A 27,307-nucleotide genomic window follows, 5' to 3' on the forward strand; every position below is an offset into this window, starting at 1 on the left:
AGAGTTTTGTAGCCTTCATTTAGAGTTGCGTAACCTTCATTTAGAGTTACGTAGTCTTTATTTAGAGTTACGAAGTCTTTATTTAGAGTTACGTAACCTTCATTTAGAGTTACATAGTCTTTATTTAGAGTTATGTAGTATTTATTTAGAGTTACGTAGCCTTCATTTAGAGTTACGTAGCCTTCATTTAAAGTTACGTAACCTTCATTTAGAGTTACGTAGTCTTCATTTAGAGTTACGTAGCCTTCATTTAGAGTTACGTAGCCTTCATTTAGAGTTACGTAGCCTTCATTTAGAGTTACGTAATCTTCATTTAGGGTTACTTAGCCTTCATTTGGAGTTACGTAGCCTTCATTTAGAGTTACGTAGTCTTTATTTAGAGTTACGTAACCTTCATTTAGAGTTACGTAGTCTTTAGAGTTACGTAACCTTCATTTAGAGTTACGTAGCCTTCATTTAGAGTTACGTAGTATTTATTTAGAGTTACGTAGCCTTCATTTAGAGTTACGTAGCCTTCATTTAAAGTTACGTAACCTTCATTTAGAGTTACGTAGTCTTCATTTAGAGTTACGTAGCCTTCATTTAGAGTTACGTAGCCTTCATTTAGAGTTACGTAGCCTTCATTTAGAGTTACGTAATCTTCATTTAGAGTTACTTAGCCTTCATTTAGAGTTACGTAGTCTTTATTTAGAGTTATGTAGCCTTCATTTAGAGTTACGTAACCTTCATTTAGAGTTACGTAGTCTTTATTTAGGGTTACGTTGCCTTCATTTAGAGTTACGTAGCCTTCATTTAGAGTTACGTAGCCTTCATTTAGAGTTATGTAGCCTTCATTTAGAGTTACGTAGCCTTCATTTAGAGTTACTTAGCCTTCATTTAGAGTTACTTAGCCTTCATTTAGAGTTACGTAGCCTTCATTTAGAGTTACGTAGCCTTCATTTAGAGTTATGTAGCCTTCATTTAGAGTTACTTAGCCTTCATTTAGAGTTACGTAGTCTTTATTTAGGGTTGCGTAGCCTTCATTTAGAGTTTTGTAGCCTTCATTTAGAGTTGCGTAACCTTCATTTAGAGTTACGTAGTCTTTATTTAGAGTTACGAAGTCTTTATTTAGAGTTACGTAACCTTCATTTAGAGTTACATAGTCTTTATTTAGAGTTACGTAGTCTTTATTTAGAGTTACGTAGCCTTCATTTAGAGTTACGTAACCTTCATTTAGAGTTACGTAGTCTTTATTTAGAGTTACGTAGTCTTTATTTAGAGTTACGTAGTCTTTATTTAGAGTTACGTAGTCTTTATTTAGAGTTACTTAGCCTTCATTTAGAGTTACGTAGTCTTTATTTAGAGTTACGTAGCCTTCATTTAGAGTTACGTAGCCTTCATTTAGAGTTACGTAGCCTTCATTTAGAGTTACGTAGTATTTATTTAGAGTTACGTAGTCTTCATTTAGAGTTACGTAGTCTTTATTTAGAGTTACGTAGCCTTCATTTAGAGTTACGTAGTCTTTCTTTAGAGTTACGTAGTCTTTATTTAGAGTTACGTAGCCTTCATTTAGAGTTACGTAGCCTTCATTTAGAGTTACGTAGTCTTTATTTAGGGTAACGTAGCCTTCATTTAGAGTTACGTAGCCTTCATTTAGAGTTACGTAGTCTTTATTTAGAGTTACGTAGCCTTCATTTAGAGTTACGTAGCCTTCATTTAGAGTTACGTAGCCTTCATTTAGAGTTACGTAGTCTTTATTTAGGGTTACGTTGCCTTCATTTAGAGTTACGTAGCCTTCATTTAGAGTTACGTAGCCTTCATTTAGAGTTATGTAGCCTTCATTTAGAGTTACGTAGCCTTCATTTAGAGTTACTTAGCCTTCATTTAGAGTTACTTAGCCTTCATTTAGAGTTACGTAGCCTTCATTTAGAGTTACGTAGCCTTCATTTAGAGTTACTTAGCCTTCATTTAGAGTTACGTAGTCTTTATTTAGGGTTGCGTAGCCTTCATTTAGAGTTTTGTAGCCTTCATTTAGAGTTGCGTAACCTTCATTTAGAGTTACGTAGTCTTTATTTAGAGTTACGAAGTCTTTATTTAGAGTTACGTAACCTTCATTTAGAGTTACATAGTCTTTATTTAGAGTTACGTAGTCTTTATTTAGAGTTACGTAGCCTTCATTTAGAGTTACTTAGCCTTCATTTAGAGTTACGTAGTCTTTATTTAGAGTTACGTAGCCTTCATTTAGAGTTACGTAGCCTTCATTTAGAGTTACGTAGTATTTATTTAGAGTTACGTAGTCTTCATTTAGAGTTACGTAGTCTTTATTTAGAGTTACGCAGCCTCCATTTAGAGTTACGTAGTCTTTCTTTAGAGTTACGTAGCCTTCATTTAGAGTTACGTAGCCTTCATTTAGAGTTACGTAGTCTTTATTTAGGGTAACGTAGCCTTCATTTAGAGTTACGTAGTCTTTCTTTAGAGTTACGTAGTCTTTATTTAGAGTTACGTAGCCTTCATTTAGAGTTACGTAGCCTTCATTTAGAGTTACGTAGTCTTTATTTAGGGTAACGTAGCCTTCATTTAGAGTTACGTAGCCTTCATTTAGAGTTACGTAGTCTTTATTTAGAGTTACGTAGCCTTCATTTAGAGTTACGTAGCCTTCATTTAGAGTTACGTAGCCTTCATTTAGAGTTACGTAGCCTTCATTTAGAGTTGCGTAACCTTCATTTAGAGTTACGTAGTCTTCATTTAGAGTTACGAAGTCTTTATTTAGAGTTACGTAGTCTTTATTTAGAGTTACAAAGTCTTTATTTAGGGTTACGTAGTCTTTATTTAGAGTTACGTAACCTTCATTTAGAGTCACATAGTCTTCATTTAGAGTTACGTAGTCTTTATTTAGAGTTACGTAGTCTTTATTTAGGGTAACGTAGCCTTCATTTAGAGTTACGTAGCCTTCATTTAGAGTTACGTAGCCTTCATTTAGAGTTACGTAGTCTTTATTTAGAGTTACGTAGCCTTCATTTAGAGTTACCATTAGTCACATATATTTAAAAAATGGAATATTACCATGTGAGCCATATTTCTCCTATGTAACATGATCGAGCTTCATCCGATGCAATCAGTTAGTTGGCAGCATCAGTAAAATATTTCTCAACAGATATTCAGAGTGAGTCATTCTCAATCAGTTTCTGGTCCCACATTTCACCGTAACCCTTATTGTTAGTCATAATCACCCACAAACAAATAAGAAATCCACAAATAACTAATCACAGCGATACTCTGATTATTATTCAAGCTTATAACAGATGCAGCTGTCACAACACAACCTGTAGCTTCTACCCAGACCACCCTCTAGCAATTATTCATGATGATATCCAAAAGTGCAAACCTCACCCATTGGGCACTCCAGGCAGGCTCAAACAATCTCTTCAAATTGATTTGAATTTGTATTCACTAGGAACCAAACAGAAGCAAATGGCTAAAACAGGGAGGGACTAACCTGAACTTGTCCAATAAGAAATGCTTGTTTTTTTTGCTAAATGTTTTCCCGTTGCAAAAATGTTTTTACTATGGTGTGCACTAATGAATACACCCCAGGTCTACTTCGTATCCTCCTCAGCCTCTCACCTTTTCTGGAGGCCTCGAAGCTGTCAAAGATGTTTATTCTCTGGATGTCATATGTGAGTGTGGTGTTGGGCAGCAGGGTGCGGTTCCTGTTGATTGTGTTCAAGGCAAATTTAAAGGCGAGTTCCTCTGCTCCTGATGGGCCGCTTTCGATGGATTCAAATATTCCTCCTGAGGGACAGAAGAGCAACAGGTGGAAGACCAATAAGGTTCAATCTCAATTTCCCCGTCCAATAATTACAGTGGATTCTCCTCCAACATAAAACAGGTGACATTGAAGTGTCGGTGGTACGATCCATATAGCAAAGTTAATTATAGCTGTGCTTATTTTCTCAAAAAAATTGTAACAATTATATTCTCAGCTGCCTTCATGTCCTTTCCTATTAAGCAACAGTGTCATAATCAACATGCATTAATAGACATGAGGAGTGGAGAGAGAGCTTTATTGTGATGTTTTGGACCGTCGACTAAAGAGAGCTGCATTTGCATTCGCTTACTCGTCTGTGTAATTAACAACGATTAGAGTGGACAGGAGGTGAGTTCAGTGGTCACGACCCCTCGTTCTCCCTCTCTCTTTCTCTCTCCTGCAGCTTTGACAGAAAAGTTCACTCCTCCACTTTGATCCCGTCATTTCCACGTAAAAGGACCCATGAGCACCAACATGGGAAGTTCATAGGAGCATGTCAAATTGGGTGTCAAATGAAAGCTAAGATTCTATATTATTGAGAAATTAAGGCATATATACATTGTTCCACCATTTTCCATCCTACAAATGAGGAATAAGCAAAGGCTTTGATTTCTGGTCAAACAGATGGAAAAGGGGTCTTAGAAAACATCTAGCAGGTATTAGAAATACATTAAAACACAAGGTTGAAGTGAAGACCCCCTGCCAGCTAATATCAACATTAATATTTAGTTTTGGATGAATTTTTCTGCCTTCTGTAAGTTTAAGTAACATTGCCTTGTGCCTTCAAATTCTCTTACCAAAAACCAACATGTCTTGAAAAGATTTTCTCATTTCTCTCCCTCACGAGGAGGGAGGAAAATGAAAGTTCACAGAAGTAACAAGTAAAGCTAGACCTATCAATTTGTTATAGTGTTTTTTAAACCGTTACCAAATCGTAAAATCAGCAACGGATTTTCTGCAATTGAATTGACTACAATAGTATGTCATGGTAGTCCCAAACTACAGTTGGGTTCAAAAGTTTGGACAGCCCAGTACAGTAGAGCAGGGCACAGCACAGCACAGCACAGCACAGCACAATAAAGCACAGTAGAGTAAAGTAAAGAAAAGTATAGTTCAGTAGAGTACAATAAATTAGTGTACTGTACCGAACTCTACTGTACTGTACTGTGCTGAACTATACTATACTGTACTGTTCGGTGCGTTGGCTGTGCTGTACTGTACCTTGATGTCCAAATAATGCTGAAATGAAGGGGTGGAAAGAGAGAGTGTGTGTGTGTGTCTGTGTGACACAGGGAGACAGAGAGACAGAGAGACAGAGAGACAGAGAGACAGAGAGACAGAGAGACAGAGAGACAGAGAGACAGAGAGAGAGAGGTTAAGCCAGGTTAATTCAGCAGAGCTAGCCAAGCAGCTGTTTATACAGACCGACTAATTGAGGGACCCAATGAGAACTTGAGATCCTCCAGACCAGTAGTGCTGAGTCAGACCCTTTACTTTAGAGTGGTTCATCCACTTTAAAACGTAAAACTTCCCAGAGGCAGTTTCTGGTCACCGGGAGTTCTTGTTACATACTCAATGTACTCAGTTCTGAATTTCTTCTTTATATTATTTGATGGTTTTTCCACTCCTTTTGTATTTTATTTTATTGGCGGGAGACAGAGAAGAGACAGGAAAGTTAGTTGGAGAGAGGGTGTTAGAATGGCGTGTGTCAGATTTAAACCCATTCTAATGCCGCCATACATTTGCTCAGGAGACAATGGAGCAAACCACAAGGCTACCCAGGCCACAGAAACAATGGAGAAAACCACAAGGCTACCCAGGCCACAGAAACAATGGAGCAAACTACAAGGCTACCCAGGCCACAGAAACAATGGAGCGAACCATTAGACCACCCCAGGCCACAGAAACAATGGAGCGAACCATTAGACCACCCCAGGCCACAGAAACAATGGAGCAAACCATTAGACCACCCCAGGCCACAGAAACAATGGAGCGAACCATTAGACCACCCCAGGCCACAGAAACAATGGAGCGAACCATTAGACCACCCCAGGCCACAGAAACAATGGAGCGAACCATTAGACCACCCCAGGCCACAGAAACAATGGAGCAAACCATTAGACCACCCCAGGCCACAGAAACAATGGAGCGAAACATTAGACCACCCAACGCCACAGAAACAATGGAGCGAAACATTAGACCACCCAACGCCACAGAAACAATGGAGCTAACCATTAGACCACCACTGGGCCAGAGAAATTCTAGGTTTAATTGAAATCGTCCTTCAAGGTTCCTGTATCAAAAAGATTTATAGACACTAGTCCTAGTAGCCAGACAACACGGAACATCTTAGCATTGTCATAGCTTACAGTTCAAACTCCTAATCAAGGAGGTTCAGTGTAGTCGGTGGACTGTTAACAGTCTTAGTACCACTTCAAATAACCCAAGGAACGATGCTTCCACCTACACCGTCCAGACCACTCAGTGAAGTGCAGTTACCATGGCAATCCCAGGTCTCTCTCAGCAGTGATCGAAACCCCTTAACATTTTTGAATGATTTACAATTTGATTGGAAAGTGCTCTCCAGGTGCTCCACTCTCATGCTGTTCAGAATCATGACATGACTTGACAACAACATAACATCTGCTATTTCGTAGTGAAACTACTTTAACGATGACAGATCAGGTTATTATGTAGTAGTTAAACATCCAAATACCCCAACGAATGCTCATAGACCTCCTAATACTCCAAATGCCATGTAGGTATTAAACAACACTACCATCGAGCAAAGACTTGTTTCAAAGTTCACCATTCCAAAAAACGAGCATAGTACTGAGCATGGACTTTGACTAAACCTGGCTAGATCTGCTGTCCACCATCCAAAAGACCAGAGACTTACCACTCAATGACTAGAGAGGGAGAATGAAAGAAACTCAAATCAATATTTCCAGAGGAGTTAACCCAGAGTTCAGGAGTCCAGAGTTGCTTCCCTATAGCTTCATTCCATGGGCGAGCTAAGAGTGTGACGTGATCCAAGCTCAAAGAGTTTCACTGAGCATTAAAGACTGTTTATTGATTCAATTGTAGCAGGAAGTGAGGGAGCGGGGTAGTGAAAAGGAGACACAAAAGGATAGAGGACGAGAGCCCCCTTTTCCAGACCCTATGCATATAGGAATATATTTATTTTTAAGTAAGAGTGAAGAAAATAAACAGCGAGAGAGCGAGAGAAGACAAACATTTATAAAAATTACAGACCTCTACATGCTTTGTAAGTAGGAAAACCTGCAAAATCGGCAGTGTATCAAATACTTGTTCTCCCCACTGTATATGGCTAATCTGAATGAATACTCAGGGAGAAAAAGGTGTAGATTCACGTGCTCTCGGCAGATGTTTATTAAGCCTTCGCAGAAGGCAGGAATCGTGGTCACAGGCAGTGGTCAAACACACATAGGCCGTCAAAAACAACCATAACAAAACAACAACAAAAAACAACTCAAAACTAACAGAAAGAACTCAACTATATAAGGAGCTGATGAGACCAGGTGAGTAAATGACACAGGTAAAAACAATGAACAAAAATGAAAGACAGGGCTACGTTCAAGAACACAAAGAAACAGGCTACGTTCAAGAACACAAAGAAACAGGCTACGTTCAAGAACACAAAGAAATAGGGCTACGTTCAAGAACACAAAGAAAAAGAACACAAGGTTGACTAAGAAAAGAAAAGCAGAACCTTACAACTATAGTTCCACTGGTTATATATAGAGGGGTAAACTATACTTACACTGGTTAAATATAGAGGGGTAAACTATAGTTACACTGGTTAAATATAGAGATAGAGGGGTAAACTATAGTTCCACTAGTTAAATATAAAGGGGAAAACTATAGTTCCACTAGTTATAACTATAGAGGGGTAAACTATAGTTACACTGGTTAAATATAGAGGGGTAAACTATAGTTACACTGGTTAAATATAGAGATAGAGGGGTAAACTATAGTTCCACTAGTTATATATAAAGGGGTAAACTATAGTTCCATTAGTTATAACTATAAAGGGGTAAACTATAGTTACACTGGTTAAATATAGAGGGGTAAACTATAGTTCCACTAGTTATAACTATAGAGGGGTAAACTATAGTTCCACTAGTTATATATAGAGGGGTAAACTATAGCTCCATTAGTTATAACTATAGAGGGGTAAACTATAGTTCCATTAGTTATAACTATAGAGGGGTAAACTATAGTTCCACTAGCTATAACTATAGAGGGGTAAACTATAGTTCCACTAGTTATAACTATAGAGGGGTAAACTATAGTTCCACTAGTTAAATATAGAGGGGTAAACTATAGTTCCACTGGTTATATATAGAGGGGTAAACTATAGTTCCACTAGTTCTATATAGAGGGGTAAACTATAGTTCCACTGTTTATATATAGAGGGGTAAACTATAGTTCCACTGGTTATATGTAGAGGGGTAAACTATAGTTACACTGGTTAAATATAGAGGGGTAAACTATAGTTCCACTAGTTATATATAGAGGGGTAAACTATAGTTACACTGGTTAAATATAGAGGGGTAAACTATAGTTCCACTAGTTATATATAGAGGGGTAAACTATAGTTCCACTAGTTATATATAGAGGGGTAAACTATAGTTCCATTAGTTATAACTATAGAGGGGTAAACTATAGTTCCATTAGTTATAACTATAGAGGGGTAAACTATAGTTCCACTGGTTATATGTAGAGGGGTAAACTATAGTTCCACTAGTTATATATAGAGGGGTAAACTACAGTTACACCGGTTATATATAGAGGGGTAAACTATAGTTCCATTAGTTATATATAGAGTGGTAAACTATAGTTCCACTAGTTATATATAGAGGGGTAAACTATAGTTCCATTAGTTATATATAGAGGGGTAAACTATAGTTCCACTAGTTATAACTATAGAGGGGTAAACTATAGTTCCACTGGTTATATATAGAGGGGTAAACTACAGTTACACCGGTTATATATAGAGGGGTAAACTATAGTTCCATTAGTTATATATAGAGTGGTAAACTATAGTTCCACTAGTTATATATAGAGGGGTAAACTATAGTTCCATTAGTTATAACTATAGAGGGGTAAACTATAGTTCCACTGGTTATATGTAGAGGGGTAAACTATAGTTACACTGGTTAAATATAGAGGGGTAAACTATAGTTCCACTAGTTATATATAGAGGGGTAAACTATAGTTACACTGGTTAAATATAGAGGGGTAAACTATAGTTCCACTAGTTATATATAGAGGGGTAAACTATAGTTCCACTAGTTATGTAAAGAGGGGTAAACTATAGTTACACTGGTTAAATATAGAGGGGTAAACTATAGTTCCACTAGTTATAACTATAGAGGGGTAAACTATAGTTCCACTAGTTATATATAGAGGGGTAAACTATAGTTCCACTAGTTATATATAGAGGGGTAAACTACAGTTACACCGGTTATATATAGAGGGGTAAACTATAGTTCCATTAGTTATATATAGAGTGGTAAACTATAGTTCCACTAGTTATATATAGAGGGGTAAACTATAGTTCCATTAGTTATATATAGAGGGGTAAACTAGAGTTCCACTAGTTATAACTATAGAGGGGTAAACTATAGTTCCACTGGTTATATATAGAGAGGTAAACTACAGTTACACCGGTTATATATAGAGGGGTAAACTATAGTTCCATTAGTTATATATAGAGTGGTAAACTATAGTTCCACTAGTTATATATAGAGGGGTAAACTATAGTTCCATTAGTTATAACTATAGAGGGGTAAACTATAGTTCCACTGGTTATATGTAGAGGGGTAAACTATAGTTACACTGGTTAAATATAGAGGGGTAAACTATAGTTCCACTAGTTATATATAGAGGGGTAAACTATAGTTACACTGGTTAAATATAGAGGGGTAAACTATAGTTCCACTAGTTATATATAGAGGGGTAAACTATAGTTCCACTAGTTATGTAAAGAGGGGTAAACTATAGTTACACTGGTTAAATATAGAGGGGTAAACTATAGTTCCACTAGTTATAACTATAGAGGGGTAAACTATAGTTCCACTAGTTATATATAGAGGGGTAAACTATAGTTCCATTAGTTATATATAGAGAGGTAAACTATAGTTCCATTAGTTATAACTATAGAGGGGTAAACTATAGTTCCATTAGTTATAACTATAGAGGGGTAAACTATAGTTCCACTAGTTATAACTATAGAGGGGTAAACTATAGTTCCACTAGTTAAATATAGAGGGGTAAACTATAGTTCCACTGGTTATATATAGAGGGGTAAACTATAGTTCCACTAGTTCTATATAGAGGGGTAAACTATAGTTCCACTGTTTATATATAGAGGGGTAAACTATAGTTCCACTGGTTATATATAGAGGGGTAAACTATAGTTCCACTAGTTATATATAGAGAGGTAAACTATAGTTCCACTGGTTATATATAGAGGGGTAAACTATAGTTCCACTGTTTATATATAGAGGGGTAAACTACAGTTACACCGGTTATATATAGAGGGGTAAACTATAGTTCCATTAGTTATATATAGAGTGGTAAACTATAGTTCCCCTAGTTATAACTATAGAGGGGTAAACTATAGTTCCACTGGTTATATGTAGAGGGGTAAACTATAGTTACACTGGTTAAATATAGAGGGGTAAACTATAGTTCCACTAGTTATATATAGAGGGGTAAACTATAGTTCCATTAGTTATAACTATAGAGGGGTAAACTATAGTTCCACTGGTTATATGTAGAGGGGTAAACTATAGTTACACTGGTTAAATATAGAGGGGTAAACTATAGTTCCAATTGTTATATATAGAGGGGTAAACTATAGTTACACTGGTTAAATATAGAGGGGTAAACTATAGTTCCACTAGTTATATATAGAGGGGTAAACTATAGTTCCACTAGTTATGTAAAGAGGGGTAAACTATAGTTACACTGGTTAAATATAGAGAGGTAAACTATAGTTCCATTAGTTATAACTATAGAGGGGTAAACTATAGTTCCATTAGTTATAACTATAGAGGGGTAAACTATAGTTCCACTAGTTATAACTATAGAGGGGTAAACTATAGTTCCACTAGTTAAATATAGAGGGGTAAACTATAGTTCCACTGGTTATATATAGAGGGGTAAACTATAGTTCCACTAGTTCTATATAGAGGGGTAAACTATAGTTCCACTGTTTATATATAGAGGGGTAAACTATAGTTCCACTGGTTATATATAGAGGGGTAAACTATAGTTCCACTAGTTATATATAGAGAGGTAAACTATAGTTCCACTGGTTATATATAGAGGGGTAAACTATAGTTCCACTGTTTATATATAGAGGGGTAAACTACAGTTACACCGGTTATATATAGAGGGGTAAACTATAGTTCCATTAGTTATATATAGAGTGGTAAACTATAGTTCCCCTAGTTATAACTATAGAGGGGTAAACTATAGTTCCACTGGTTATATGTAGAGGGGTAAACTATAGTTACACTGGTTAAATATAGAGGGGTAAACTATAGTTCCACTAGTTATATATAGAGGGGTAAACTATAGTTCCATTAGTTATAACTATAGAGGGGTAAACTATAGTTCCACTGGTTATATGTAGAGGGGTAAACTATAGTTACACTGGTTAAATATAGAGGGGTAAACTATAGTTCCAATTGTTATATATAGAGGGGTAAACTATAGTTACACTGGTTAAATATAGAGGGGTAAACTATAGTTCCACTAGTTATATATAGAGGGGTAAACTATAGTTCCACTAGTTATGTAAAGAGGGGTAAACTATAGTTACACTGGTTAAATATAGAGGGGTAAACTATAGTTCCACTAGTTATATATAGAGGGGTAAACTATAGTTACACTGGTTAAATATAGAGGGGTAAACTATAGTTCCACTAGTAATATATAGAGGGGTAAACTATAGTTACACTGGTTAAATATAGAGGGGTAAACTACAGTTCCACTAGTTATATATAGAGTGGTAAACTATAGTTCCATTAGTTATAACTATAAAGGGGTAAACTATAGTTACACTGGTTAAATATAGAGGGGTAAACTACAGTTCCACTAGTTATATATAGAGTGGTAAACTATAGTTCCATTAGTTATAACTATAAAGGGGTAAACTATAGTTACACTGGTTAAATATAGAGGGGTAAACTATAGTTCCACTAGTTATATATAGAGGGGTAAACTATAGTTACACTGGTTAAATATAGAGGGGTAAACTATAGTTCCACTAGTAATATATAGAGGGGTAAACTATAGTTACACTGGTTAAATATAGAGGGGTAAACTACAGTTCCACTAGTTATATATAGAGTGGTAAACTATAGTTCCATTAGTTATATATAGAGGGGTAAACTATAGTTCCAGTGGTTATATATAGAGGGGTAAACTACAGTTCCACGGGTTATATATAGAGGGGTAAATTATAGTTACACTGGTTATATATAGAGGGGTAAACTATAGTTCCACTAGTTATATGTAGAGGGTTAAACTATAGTTACACTAGTTATAACTATAGAGGGGTAAACTATAGTTCCACTTGTTATATATAGAGGGGCAAACTACAGTTACACCGGTTATATATAGAGGGGTAAACTATTGTTCCACTGGTTAAATATAGAGGGGTAAACTATAGTTCCACTAGTTATATATAGAGGGGTAAACTATAGTTCCACTAGTTATAACTATAGAGGGTTAACTATAGTTCCACTGGTTATATATAGAGGGGTAAACTATAGTTACAACGGTTATATATAGAGGGGTAAACTATAGTTCCACTGGTTAAATATAGAGGGGTAAACTATAGTTCCACTGGTTAAATATAGAGGGGTAAACTATAGTTCCACTAGTTATATATAGAGGGGTAGCTATAGTTCCACTAGTTATAACTATAGAGGGGTAGCTATAGTTCCACTAGTTATAACTATAGAGGGGTAAACTATAGTTCCACTGGTTAAATATAGAGGAGTAAACTATAGTTCCACTAGTTATATATAGAGGGGTAGCTATAGTTCCACTATTTATAACTATAGAGGGTTAACTATAGTTCCACTGGTTATATATAGAGGGTTAAACTATAGTTACACTGGTTATATATAGAGGGCTAAACTATAGTTCCATTAGTTAAAACTATAAAGGGGTAAACTATAGTTCCACTGGTTATATATAGAGGGGTAAACTATAGTTCCATTAGTTATAACTATAGAGGGGTAAACTATAGTTCTACTAGTTATATATAGAGGGGTAAACTATAGTTCCACTAGTTATAACTATAGAGGGTTAACTATAGTTACACTGGTTAAATATAGAGGGGTAAACTATAGTTCCACCGGTTTATATATAGAGGGGTAAACTATAGTTCCACTAGTTATATGTAGAGGGGTAAACTATAGTTCTACTAGTTATATATAGAGGGGTAAACTATAGTTCCACTAGTTATAACTATAGAGGGGTAAACTATAGTTCCACTGGTTATATATAGAGGGGTAAACTATAGTTCCACTAGTTATATGTAGAGGGTTAAACTATAGTTACACTGGTTATATATAGAGGGCTAAACTATAGTTCCATTAGTTAAAACTATAAAGGGGTAAACTATAGTTCCACTGGTTATATATAGAGGGGTAAACTATAGTTCCATTAGTTATAACTATAGAGGGGTAAACTATAGTTCCACTGGTTATATATAGAGGGGCAAACTACAGTTACACCGGTTATATATAGAGGGGTAAACTATAGTTCCATTAGTTATATATAGAGGGGTAAACTATAGTTCCACTAGTTATAACTATAGAGGGGTAAACTATAGTTCCATTAGTTATAACTATAGAGGGGTAAACTATAGTTCAACTGGTTATATATAGAGGGGTAAACTATAGTTCCATTAGTTATAACTATAGAGGGGTAAACTATAGTTCCATTAGTTATAACTATAGAGGGGTAAACTATAGTTCCACTAGTTATAACTATAGAGGGGTAAACTATAGTTCCATTAGTTATAACTATAGAGGGGTAAACTATAGTTCAACTGGTTATATATAGAGGGGTAAACTATAGTTCCATTAGTTATAACTATAGAGGGGTAAACTATAGTTCCATTAGTTATAACTATAGAGGGTTAAACTATAGTTCCATTAGTTATAACTATAGAGGGGTAAACTATAGTTCCATTAGTTATAACTATAAAGGGGTAAACTATAGTTCCACTGGTTATATATAGAGGGGTAAACTATAATTCCACTAGTTATATATAGAGGGGTAAACTATAGTTCCATTAGTTATAACTATAAAGGGGTAAACTATAGTTCCACTGGTTATATATAGAGGGGTAAACTATAGTTCCATTAGTTATAACTATAGAGGGGTAAACTATAGTTCCATTAGTTATATATAGAGGGGTAAACTATAGTTCCATTAGTTATAACTATAGAGGGGTAAACTATAGTTCCCCTAGTTATAACTATAGAGGGGTAAACTATAGTTCCCCTAGTTATAACTATAGAGGGGTAAACTATAGTTCCCATTAGTTATAACTATAGAGGGGTAAACTATAGTTCCACTAGTTATAACTATAGAGGGGTAAACTATAGTTCCACTAGTTATAACTATAGAGGGGTAAACTATAGTTCCACTGGTTATATATAGAGCGGTAAACTATAGTTCCACTAGTTATATGTAGAGGGTTAAACTATAGTTCCACTAGTTATATGTAGAGGGCTAAACTATAGTTCCATTAGTTAAAACTATAAAGGGGTAAACTATAGTTCCACTGGTTATATATAGAGGGGTAAACTATAGTTCCACTGGTTATATATAGAGGGGTAAACTATAGTTACACTGGTTATATATAGAGGGGTAAACTATAGTTCCATTAGTTATAACTATAGAGGGGTAAACTATAGTTCCACTAGTTATATGTAGAGGGCTAAACTATAGTTCCATTAGTTAAAACTATAAAGGGGTAAACTATAGTTCCACTGGTTATATATAGAGGGGTAAACTATAGTTCCACTGGTTATATATAGAGGGGTAAACTATAGTTCCACTGGTTATATATAGAGGGGTAAACTATAGTTACACTGGTTATATATAGAGGGGTAAACTATAGTTCCACTGGTTATATATAGAGGGGTAAACTATAGTTCCACTGGTTATATATAGAGGGGTAAACTATAGTTACACTGGTTATATATAGAGGGGTAAACTATAGTTACACTGGTTATATATAGAGGGGTAAACTATAGTTACACTGGTTAAATATAGAGGGGTAAACTATAGTTCCACTGGTTATATATAGAGGGGTAAACTATAGTTCCATTGGTTATATATAGAGGGGTAAACTATAGTTACACTGGTTATATATAGAGGGGTAAACTATAGTTCCACTGGTTATATATAGAGGGGTAAACTATAGTTACACTGGTTATATATAGAGGGGTAAACTATAGTTACACTGGTTATATATAGAGGGGTAAACTATAGTTCCACTGGTTATATATAGAGGGGTAAACTATAGTTCCACTGGTTATATATAGAGGGGTAAACTATAGTTACACTGGTTATATATAGAGGGGTAAACTATAGTTACACTGGTTATATATAGAGGGGTAAACTATAGTTACACTGTTTATATATAGAGGGGTAAACTATAGTTCCACTAGTTATATATAGAGGGGTAAACTATAGTTACACTGGTTATATATAGAGGGGTAAACTATAGTTCCACTGGTTATATATAGAGGGGTAAACTATAGTTACACTGTTTATATATAGAGGGGTAAACTATAGTTCCACTAGTTATATATAGAGGGGTAAACTATAGTTACACTGGTTATATATAGAGGGCTAAACTATAGTTCCACTAGTTATATATAGAGGGGTAAACTATAGTTACACTGGTTATATATAGAGGGGTAAACTATAGTTCCACTGGTTATATATAGAGGGGTAAACTATAGTTCCACTGGTTATATAAAGAAGGGTAAACTACATTTCCACAAGTTACAGTTGAAGTCAGAAGTTTACATAAACTAGTTTTAATGACTCCAACCTAAGTGTTTCAACCACTCCACAAATTTCTTGTTAACAAACTATAGTTTTGGCAAGTCGGTTAGGACCTCTACTTTGTGCATTTTACCAACAATTTTTTACAGACTGTATCACCATTCCAGTGGGTCAGAAGTTTACATACACTAAGTTGACTGTGCCTTTAAACAGCTTGGAAAATTCCAGAAAATTATGTAATGTCTTTTGAAGCTTATGATAGGCTAATTGACATCATTTGAGTCAATTGGAGGGGTACCCAGTGCCTCTTTGCTTGACATCATGGGAAAATCATGGGAAAATCCAAATACATTTTTTTTTTAGATCTCCACAAGTCTGGTTCATCCTTGGGAGCAATTTCCAAACGCCTGAAAGTACTACGTTCATCTGTACAAACAATAGTACGCAAGTATAAACACCATGGGACCACACAGCCATTATAGTACTCAGGAAGGAGACGCGTTCTGTCTCCTAGAGTACTTTGGGTGCGAAAAGTACAAATCAATCCCAGAACAAAAGCAAAGGACCTTGTGAAGATGCTGGAGGAAACGGGTACAAAAGTATCTATATCAACAGTAAAACAAGTCCTATCAACATAACCTGAAAGGCCGCTCAGCAAGGAAGAAGCCACTGCTCCAAAACCGCCATTAAAAAAAGGCAGACTACGGTTTGCAACTGCACATGGGGACAAAGACCGTATTTTTCAGAGAAATGTGCTTTGGTCTGATGAAACAAAAATAGAACTGTTTGACCATCGTTATGTTTGGAGGAAAAAGGGGGAGGCTTGCAAGCTGAAGAACACCATCCCATATGTAACGCACGGGGGTGGCAGCATCATGTTGTGGGGGTGCTTTGCTGCAGGAGAGACTGGTGCACTTCACAAAATAGATGGCGTAATGAGAGAGGAAAATTATGTGGATATGTTGAAGCAACATCTCAAGACATTCTCTCCTTTCCTTAACTGAGGAATTTTTCTCCACATGGAGGTGGAAGGTATATGATAGGCGCCCTCACGTACAACCCACCCTTCTCCAGGCCATGGATGACGCCTGGATTTGCCATGCCCGAAGATTCCTCCCAAGATGTTTGGGCTAATGAAAACATCCATTGTGATGAGGATGAGAACCTGTGGTCAAATCCACAAGACAGGGTTGAAGGAAATATAGAAGTACAGTAATAAATCCTTTGTTTTGCTTTTTACAGTAATCCAGGTGAGGAACACTGCAGTGATGTTTTACAGTAAGCCAGATGAGGAACACTGCAGTGATGTTTTACAGTAAGCCAGATGAGGAACACTGCAGTGATGTTTTACAGTAAGTCAGGTGAGGAACACTGCAGTGATATTTTACAGTAAGCCAGGTGAGGAACACTGCAGTGATGTTTTACAGTAAGCCAGGTGAGGAACACTGCAGTGATGTTTTACAGTAAGCCAGGTGAGGAACACTGCAGTGATGTTTTACAGTAAGCCAGGTGAGGAACACTGCAGTGATGTTTTACAGTAAGCCAGGTGAGGAACACTGCAGTGATGTTTTACAGTAAGCCAGGTGAGGAACACTGCAGTGATGTTTTACAGTAAGCCAGGTGAGGAACACTGCAGTGATGTTTTACAGTAAGCCAGGTGAGGAACACTGCAGTGATGTTTTACAGTAAGCCAGGTGAGGAACACTGCAGTGATGTTTTACAGTAAGCCAGGTGAGGAACACTGCAGTGATGTTTTACAGTAAGCCAGGTGAGGAACACTGCAGTTGACCGTTAACTGTTATTTCTTTTGTTGTAGCTAATTATTTTTGCTTTGATTCAAAGAAACCTGTTGTGATTTGATTGTATTTCATCAATAAATGTCATATTTTGTTCAATGATTCCACTGTGTCTGTAGTATTCTCTCTACTAGTCCTTTTACAGTGATGTATTTACGTGCAGTAGCATAATGAAACATATTTTGTACTAGAATATTTAATGACTGTACTTTTATTATTTTATTTCACCTTTATTTAACCAGGTAGGCTAGTTGAGAACAAGTTCTCATTTACAACTGCGACCTGGCCAAGATAAAGCAAAGCAGTGCGACAGACAACAACAGAGTTACACATGGAATAACATGGACATAAACAAACAAGCCAATAACACAATAAACAAGTCAATGATACAGAAAAAAAGAGTCTATATACAATGTTGCATGAGGAGGTAGGCAATAAATAGGCCATTGCAGCGAAGAATTACAATTCAGCAGATTAACACGGGAGTGATAAATGAGCAGTGACAACTACACAGTGAAACTATCGGTATCTTGTGTGTGGGGGATCTAAATGAATGTTCCCATGGTATTTCATGATAAATGAGTTATTTGAACCAATGATTCTGCAAGTGCAAGGTTTCTTTAAAGATATGAATGCACAATGTAATGTTTTGAACATTGGACAGCCTGGGTTACAAGTGATGACCGTTTTGCGTTTTGTGTCTAGAGTTTTGAAAAATGACAACAGGGTTCTGGATTTAGTGCCAATGTGATTGTTAAAAATGGTCTGATACAGAGCGGGATCAGAATCCCGGTCGAGGGGTGAACAAGTGGAACCCTCCATCGTCGAGAGGTGAACAAGTGGAACCCTCCATCGTCGAGGGGTGAACAAGTGGAACCCTCCATCGTCGAGGGGTGAACAAGTGGAACCCTCCATCGTCAAGGGGTGAACAAGTGGAACCCTCCATCGTCGAGGGGTGAACAAGTGGAACCCTCCATCGTCGAGGGGTGAACAAGTGGAACCCTCCATCGTCGAGGGGTGAACAAGTAAAACCCTCCATCGTCGAGGGGTGAACAAGTGGAACCCTCCATCGTCGAGGGGTGAACAAGTAAAACCCTCCATCGGGTTGGTCTGTTCCATGGCAGATTTACACCTAATCTGGGTCTTTGTGTAAGAGTTAACTTGTGTGTGTGTGTGTGTGTCTGGGTGTTTGTGAGTGTGTGTGTGAGCGTTTGTATACGCATGTCTGTGTGTGTCTGTGAACTTGTGTGTTTGGGCGCGTGTGTGTGGGCGTGTGTGTGTGGGCGCGTGTGTGTGGGCGCGTGTGTGTGGGAGTGTGTGTGTGAGCGTATGCATCCGTTTGTCTGTTTGTGTGTGAGCGCGTGTGTGTGTGAGCGCGTGTGTGTGAGCGTATGCATTCGTATGTCTGTTTGTGTGTGAGCGTGTGTGTGTGAGCGTATGCATCCGTATGTCTGTTAGTGTGTGAGCGCGTGTGTGTGTGAGCGTGTGTGTGTGAGTGTATGCATTCATATGTCTGTTTGTGTGTGAGCGCGCGTGTGTGTGAGCGTGTGTGTGTGAGTGTATGCATTCGTATGTCTGTTTGTGTGTGAGCGCACGTGTGTGTGAGCGTGAGTGTCTGGGTGTTTGTGAGTGTGTGGGGGAGTGTGTGTGTGTGAGCGTATGCATCCGTTTGTCTGTTTGTGTGTGAGCGCATGTGTGTGTGAGCATGTGTGTGTGAGCGTGTGCATCCGTATGTCTGTGCGTGTGTGCTGGTGAAAATGAGCGCACAGCACTGAAGTCTTCAGACACACTCCTCCCTCTCATGCTACTAAGGGTGCACCATGGACTTAGCATTATCATTCTTTTGGTTATGGATTTCATTTCTTTAAAGGAGTAATCTGCAATAGAGTTGAAGAATATAACTTATAAATGCATCATGAATTTGTTTAACTGTTATACCGAATCAGAACCCAAAATATAAGCTTGTTTTACTCCATGTTTACAAACAAACTAAATGTAAACAAACACTGTACAGCCTTTAATTATGTTTAAACTATCCTTTGTATGTCTTTCCATCCATACCTCTGTCTAGTAATCTGAGAGGAGTTACATTTCTGCAGCCCCATCCCTCAGCTTTTACACTCTGTTATTGTTTCCAAAGCTGTTTGCCGCTTTAAGGAATCTACCCTCCATGAAAGGAATTTGATAGATCACCATTTCTAATCCAGGAAGTTCCTAGAACAGCAGCCATATCCATCCAAGTGTTTATAAATGTTTCATGCAATGGTGTATGATTCAAACGGCAAAGAAAAACCTGGTGTGAAATACTAATTGAAATACTAATTGAAATACTATTTGAAATACTAATTGAAATACTAATTGAAATAATAATTGAAATACTAATTGAAATACTATTTGAAATACTAATTGAAATACTATTTGAAATACGAATTGAAATACTAATTGAAATACTAATTGAAATACTAATTGAAATACTAATTGAAATACTATTTGAAATACTAATTGAAATACTATTTGAAATACTAATTGAAATAATAATTGAAATACTAATTGAAATACTATTTGAAATACTAATTGAAATACTATTTGAAATACGAATTGAAATACTAATTGAAATACTAATTGAAATACTAATTGAAATACTAATTGAAATACTATTTGAAATACTAATTGAAATACTAATTGAAATACTATTTGAAATACTAATTGAAATACTAATTGAAATACTATTTGAAATACTAATTGAAATACTAATTGAAATACTATTTTAAATACTAATTGAAATACTAATTGAAATACTAATTGAAGTGGAAAAAGAGTAATAGAAACATGTTCTTCTGCTTCAGACCCACAAGTTGTCTTTAATGAGCATGAAAACTGAACAACGCATTGATCTTGGTGGAAGAATCATAGATTCTATCCTCTTAACTTCAGGATCGGTGGGTCCCCTGCGGGATGGTTGAGCTAACATAGGCTAATGCGATTAGCATGAGGTTGTAAGTAACAAGAACATTTCCCAGGACATATCTGATATTGGAAAGAATCTAAAATTCTTGTTAATCTAACTCTACTGTCCAATATACAGTAGCTATTACAGTGAAAGAATACCATGCTATTGTTTGAGGAGAGTGCACAGTTTTGAACATAAAAAGTTATTGATATATGTTAGGATTATAGACTAATATAGACTGAGTAGCTGCAATGTAAGTGAATGGTTAATTATTCTGGTATGAAAGATAACACAATTAGTTGAATCCACTCAAGGATGAGCTTGTGTTGCGGGGAGGAGGATGGGAGAGATGGCGGTCAGAGAGGTTGCCATGGCGATTACCTCTATTTCTACGACCATGGCGAGGTGATATCAGCCGTTTGGGAGTCTCCGAAGATCATTGGCTGAAGGAAGGTCATTCCAAGCGGCATGGATGGATGGTCTGTCTCAGAGACTAATGGGGAATTGGTGCAGCTGCGAGACCGCGGTATGATGGGCTCCATGGCAACAGTGGAGCAACCCCTTCACCAGGCGCTGGTAGGCAGGTGGCACAGGTCCACCCAGTCATTCAGATGTAGCTCCAAACATTCGCAAGCTCCTACCCTTTCTCTTCTCCCTTGAACTGACGAGCCGTTACGAGTGAGGAATGGCTGTTGTTGATGGAAACAATCTGTAAATATCCCATAAATTCCCGATGGGAGCACTCCCTGACACTTTTGGCGGCCAACGGAACATGATGCATGATGCACCGCCTCGCGACTGTGCCGGCCGTCATTATTCTACGCCCCCTAGTGGTGACTTGACCTTCTTGTGATGAGAGAGCCAAGGGCCTGTCCTAACCCTCTAAGGGTGTTCATGATGCACTGAGCCAGGGCCAGGCCTAACCCTCTAAGGGTGTTCATGATGCACTGAGACAAGGGCCAGGCCTAACCCTCTAAGGGGGTTAGTGATGCACTGAGACAAGGGCCAGGCCTAACTCTCTAGGGGTGTTCATGATGCACTGAGCCAAGGGCCAGGCCTAACCCTCTAGGGGTGTTCATGATGCACTGAGACAATGGCCTGTCCTAACCCTCTAAGGGTGTTCATGATGCACTGAGACAAGGGCCAGGCCTAACTCTCTAAGGGTGTTCATGATGCACTGAGACAAGGGCTAGGCCTAACCCTCTAGGGGTGTTCATGATGCACTGAGACAAGGGCCAGGCCTAACCCTCTAGGGGTGTTCATGATGCACTGAGACAAGGGCCAGGCCTAACCCTCTAAGGGTGTTCATGATGCACTGAGACAAGGTCCTGTCCTAACCCTCTAAGAGTGTTATTGATGCACTGAGCCAAGGGCCCGTCCTAACCCTCTAGTGGTGTTATTGATGCACAGAGTCAAGGGCCCGTCCTAACCCTCTAGGGGTGTTATTGATGCACAGAGTCAAGGGCCCGTCCTAACCCTCTAGGGGTGTTATTGATGCACTGCGCCAAAGGTCCATCCTCTCTCTAAGACTGTTATTGATGCACTGAGCCAAGGGCACATTCTAACCTGCTAAGTCAGTGGCGCTCTAACCTCTCCTCGGATGTTCATAATTTTGTGGTAACCCTGAACTAACTCGCCTGACTCACCTAGTAAAGAGTTTGATGATTATTTGCCAAGTTGAATCAGATGTGCTAGCTGTGGAATATTTAAAATACATGGAAACACTGGGGTCCACGAAGAAGGGTTTGAGAACCCCTGCTCTAAGAACGTCCTCAGAGAACCGCTGGTAACATGACCATAACCTAACTGCTCATGAGAAATGCTGTGTTCATGACCAAGTGGGAAGGTGGAAATTGCCATTAGTGAAGTAGTAAATATGAGTTGCATTCACATTCGCTTTGTCCTCGTTAATGGAAAAAAAAGCTGTGTCAAACATAAACTAAAAGTACAGCTATCATGCGAGCAAACAAATGATTGTGTTAAAAAAAACATAAATAGTTTGTGTTCCATAAATAATGTTTTGTTGTAGCGTTTAACTGCTGAAAATGCTGTTATCGAGGTCATTTCCTTAATAGGTGACCTAAGAGGTCAAAATGTGGTAAAAGTCATTGCTCAGGGATGATAGATGAGTTTCCCTCTAGTAATTACCAGTTTGATTTTAATCATGTTTAAGGTAAAGTAAAGTATGCAGGCACTGAAATGAAGTCACTCCATTATAAGCATAGAAGTTATACTATTATAAGTTTATAAGTCAAACTATTATAAATGTATATAAGTCAGACTATTATACGTTTATAAGTCAAACTATTATAAATTGATATAAATCAGACTAATATTAGTTTATAAGTCAAACTATTATAAGTTTATAAGTCAAACTATTATAAATGTATATAAGTCAGACTATTATACGTGTACATAAGTCAGACTATTATAAGTGTATAAGTTAGACTATTATAAGTATATAACTCAGACTATTATAAATGTATAAGTCAGACTATTATAAGTGTATAAGTTAGACTATTATAAGTATATAACTCAGACTATTATAAATGTATAAGTCAGACTATTATAAGTGTATAAGTCAGACTATTAGAAATGTATAAGTCAGACTATTATAAGTATTTAAGTCAGACTATTGTAAATGTATAAGTCAGACTATTATAAGTGTATAAGTCAGACTATTATAAATGTATAAGTCAGACTATTATAAGTATATAAGTCAGACTATTATAAGTGTATAAGTCAGACTATTATAAGTGTATAAGTCAGACTATTATAAGTATATAAGTCAGACTATTATAAATGTATAAGTCAGACTATTATAAATGTATAAGTCAGACTATTATAAGTGTATAAGTCAGACTATTATAAGTGTATAAGTCAGACTATTATAAGTGTATAAGTCAGACTATTATAAGTATATAAGTCAGACTATTATAAGTGTATAAGTCAGACTTTTATACATGTATAAGTCAGACTATTATAAGTATGCGGGCCCCGGACTGGGGACCCTCGTTGCGGGCCCCGGACTGGGGATCCTCGTTGCGGGCCCCAGACTGGGGATCCTCGTTGCGGGCCCCGGACTGGCACCACTCTTCCAGGCTGAATGTCCACTTTAGCCCGGCACCTCCAGAGCGCAGGCACAGGGCGAACCGGGCTGTGGGGGAGCACTGGAGATCTGGTGCTTAGACCTTGCACCGCTCCTCTTGGCTGAATGTCCACTTTAGCCTGGTACGTGCGGAGCGCAGGCATAGGACGAACCAGGCTGTCACAGCGCACCGGAGACACAGTGCGCAGAGCCAGCGCAGGACTCACCGGGCTGTGGAGGCGCACTGGAGGTCTGGAGTGTAGAGCTGGCACAAGACGTGCAGGGCTGGGGAGGCGCACAGGAGGCCTGGTGCATGGGGCTGGCACAGTCTTCACCAGACGGCTAGCACGCATCTCAGGACGAGTATGGAGAGCTGACTCAGGTGACATTAAACTGAGGACACGCTCCGTAGTGCCTCATGCACCAACACAACAGCTCTCTCCTAACTCTCTCCTCCAATCTCCCCATCAACTCCTTAACTGTCTCTGCTTCACTCCCTTCACTCCCCTCCAAGTTCACCTTCTTCTCCCCGACTGGCTCTGGTTCCAACCTCGACTCCGCCGACTGTCCCAGGTGTCCCCCCCAAAAAAATAATTTGGGGCTGCCTCTCCTGGCCACGCTGCTTGGTCCCTTGGTGGTGGGTAGTTCTGTCACGGACGTCGTCGTGGAAATGACAGGACTAAGGTGCAGCGTGTCGCCAACAAAACAAGAAAATGTCGCCAACAAAACAAGAAACAAATAAACGACAGTAATGCTTACTAGGGCTATAGTGCCACTAACAAAGCCAACTACCCACAAAATACACAAGAAAACAGGCTGCCTAAGTATGATTCCCAATCAGAGACAACGATAGACAGCTGTCCCTGATTGAGAACCATACCCGGCCAAAACATAGAAACAGAAAACATAGAAATAAAGAAACTAGAATGCCCACCCTAGTCACACAAATAGAGAATAAAAGCTTCTCTATGGCCAGGGCGTGACATAAGTATAGAAGTTAGACAATTATAAGTATATAAGTCAGACTTGTCAAGACTTCCGCCGAAGTCGGTCCCTCTCCTTGTTCGGGCGGCGTTCGGCGGTCGACGTCACCGGTCTTCTAACCATCCTTTCCACCTTTCATTTTCCATTTGTTTTGTCTTGTTTTCCTGCACACCTGGTTTACGTCTCCTCATCATTACTATGTGTATTTAGCCCTCTGTTCCCTCCATGTCTGTGTGGGGTATTGTTTATTTGTCGAGGTTGGCACGCTTCAGGCTGGTTAGCACCAGGTTTTATGTATGTATACCTGTGTTTTGTGGCAGCCTGTACTTTGTACTTTGTTTGTGGTACTTTGTGCTTCCTTACTTGTTTTGGGCATTTGGTTTTGGTGACGCTGTTGCGTCCTGGTCTTACAATTTGCCTCAGTAAAGTGCTTCGTGTTCACTCATCTCTGCTCTCCCGCATCTGACTTCCATGCACCAGCTACACCCACCGTTGACAAGACTATTATACTGATATAAGTCAGACTATTATAAGTATATAAATCAGACTCTTATAAGTACTGTATACAAGTCAGACTATTATAAGTATTTATTTATCCTTTATTTAACAAGTCATGTCAGTTAAAAACAAATTCTTATTTACCATGACGGCCTACCCCGGCCAAACCCTCCCCAAACCCAGACGTCGCTGGGCCAATTGTGCGTCGCCCTATGGAACTCCCAATCACGGCAGATAGTGATACAGCCTGGGATCAAACCAGGGTTGGTAGTGACGCCTTTAGCACTGTGATGCAGTGACTTAGACCCATGCACCACTTTTGGAATTAAAAAAAGTACATTGCAAGAGAATTGTGTTAATATATTCAGGCTTAGATGGTTTGCTGTATTCCAGTGAAACAGTCCAGGCAATCCCTGTCGAAAGTGGAGTGGCACCTGGCAATGTAGAAAAATACCTGGGGCTGAGTCACCACTATGCAAGGAAGAGAACACCGACAATACACACACGTACACCACACACACACACACACACATACACAGTGTAACATTAGAATCCAAGGAAGCTGTGGCTAATTGAAGAATCTAAAACCTGCTTCCCACAAACCCAAAGAAGGGTAAACAGTTTACCTCTCAGTGACATGGTAGTCACACTGGACCCAGTACCTCTCAGTGACATGGTAGCCACACTGGACCCAGTACCTCTCAGTGACATGGTAGTCACACTGGACCCAGTACCTCTCAGTGACATGGTAGTCACACTGGACCCAGTACCTCTCAGTGACATGGTAGCCACACTGGACCCAGTACCTCTCAGTGACATGGTAGTCACACTGGACCCAGTACCTCAGTGACATGGTGGTCACACTGGACCCAGTACCTCTCAGTGGCATGGTAGTCACACTGGACCCAGTACCTCTCAGTGACATGGTAGTCACACTGGACCCAGTACCTCTCAGTGACATGGTAGTCACACTGGACCCAGTACCTCTCAGTGACATAGTAGTCACACTGGACCCAGTACCTCTCAGTGACATGGTAGTCACACTGGACCCAGTACCTCTCAGTGACATGGTAGTCGCACTGGACCCAGTACCTCTCAGTGACATGGTAGTCACACTGGACCCAGTACCTCTCAGTGGCATGGTAGTCACACTGGACCCAGTACCTCTCAGTGATATGGTAGCCACACTGGACCCAGGCTTGTGACACACAAACGTCCTTCAAGGCAAGACAGCAGTGCAACAGAGGTCAACACTCAGCTTGACAGCTAAGTCAACAATCAAAACATTTAATTCACTTAAATGGTCCCAAGACACTTTCCTGAGGAGCACCTCATCCTCACCCAGAAGCCAGCTTTAAAAGCCAAGCCAGTTATCATGTTACATTTGCTATTAGCACACTGATATTAAATGTGCTCATTTGCCAGGTTGGATTTACCCCATGTTAATTTGCCAGGCTCTCTCTACAGTATGTGTGCTAATTTGCATGGACTTTGTAAATGTGCTAAACTAACGACTGACATTTTGTGTGCTAATTTGTCGAGCGGGGAACACTTTGGTGTTAAATGTGCCAAAATCGTAAGGTTCCACAGGCTTGTTAGAGCCTTGAACGTTTCTGAAGTCTCTGAGGATTCACGACTCAAATTGATTGGCTTACTGTTTCTCACCTCCCCTCTGTTCTCAGACTCTCCCTTCTCTTTCTGTCTCATATCCTCTCTCATACACAGCTCCTACCACCCAGGAAAAAGTAGACACACACACACACACACACACACACACACACACACACTCACTATTGATCCAAATGTGCAAGCATTGTAAACAATTACCATCTCACCAGCTGTGGTACATCACTTCAATGTGCCACAAATGAATAGCTGAATTCAGCCTCTTTATTGTGGTGTTCAAGGTATTGTAGGACCCAGAATACATTGGGACATATTTACATATTCCCCAACATTACATGCTGCAACTACAGCTGGTGCAGTTTCACGAGCACACGCACACCAACACACACACACCCACACCCACACACACACCGACACACACACACCCACACACACACCGCAGATGCAGTAGTTCATCATGACTGTGACAGTTGCATGTGATCAATTACAATGGATATGTC

At 38.7% G+C, this 27,307-nt stretch overlaps 1 protein-coding gene across 1 annotated transcript in view; it reads right to left on the reverse strand.

The window, feature by feature from the left end:
• Nucleotides 1-27,307, reverse strand: part of LOC110529367 (glutamate receptor ionotropic, kainate 2) — a 176,921-nt gene that overhangs the window by 124,999 nt on the left and 24,615 nt on the right. Inside the window, exon 2 of the mRNA XM_021611507.3 lies at nucleotides 3,604-3,771. Within this exon, the coding sequence (XP_021467182.1) occupies nucleotides 3,604-3,771 (168 nt within the window). The remainder of the gene's footprint in view (nucleotides 1-3,603; nucleotides 3,772-27,307) is intronic.

Source organism: Oncorhynchus mykiss, chromosome 8, assembly GCF_057628025.1.
Source record: "Oncorhynchus mykiss isolate SJ-2025 chromosome 8, ASM5762802v1, whole genome shotgun sequence".
Classification (NCBI taxonomy): domain Eukaryota; kingdom Metazoa; phylum Chordata; class Actinopteri; order Salmoniformes; family Salmonidae; genus Oncorhynchus; species Oncorhynchus mykiss.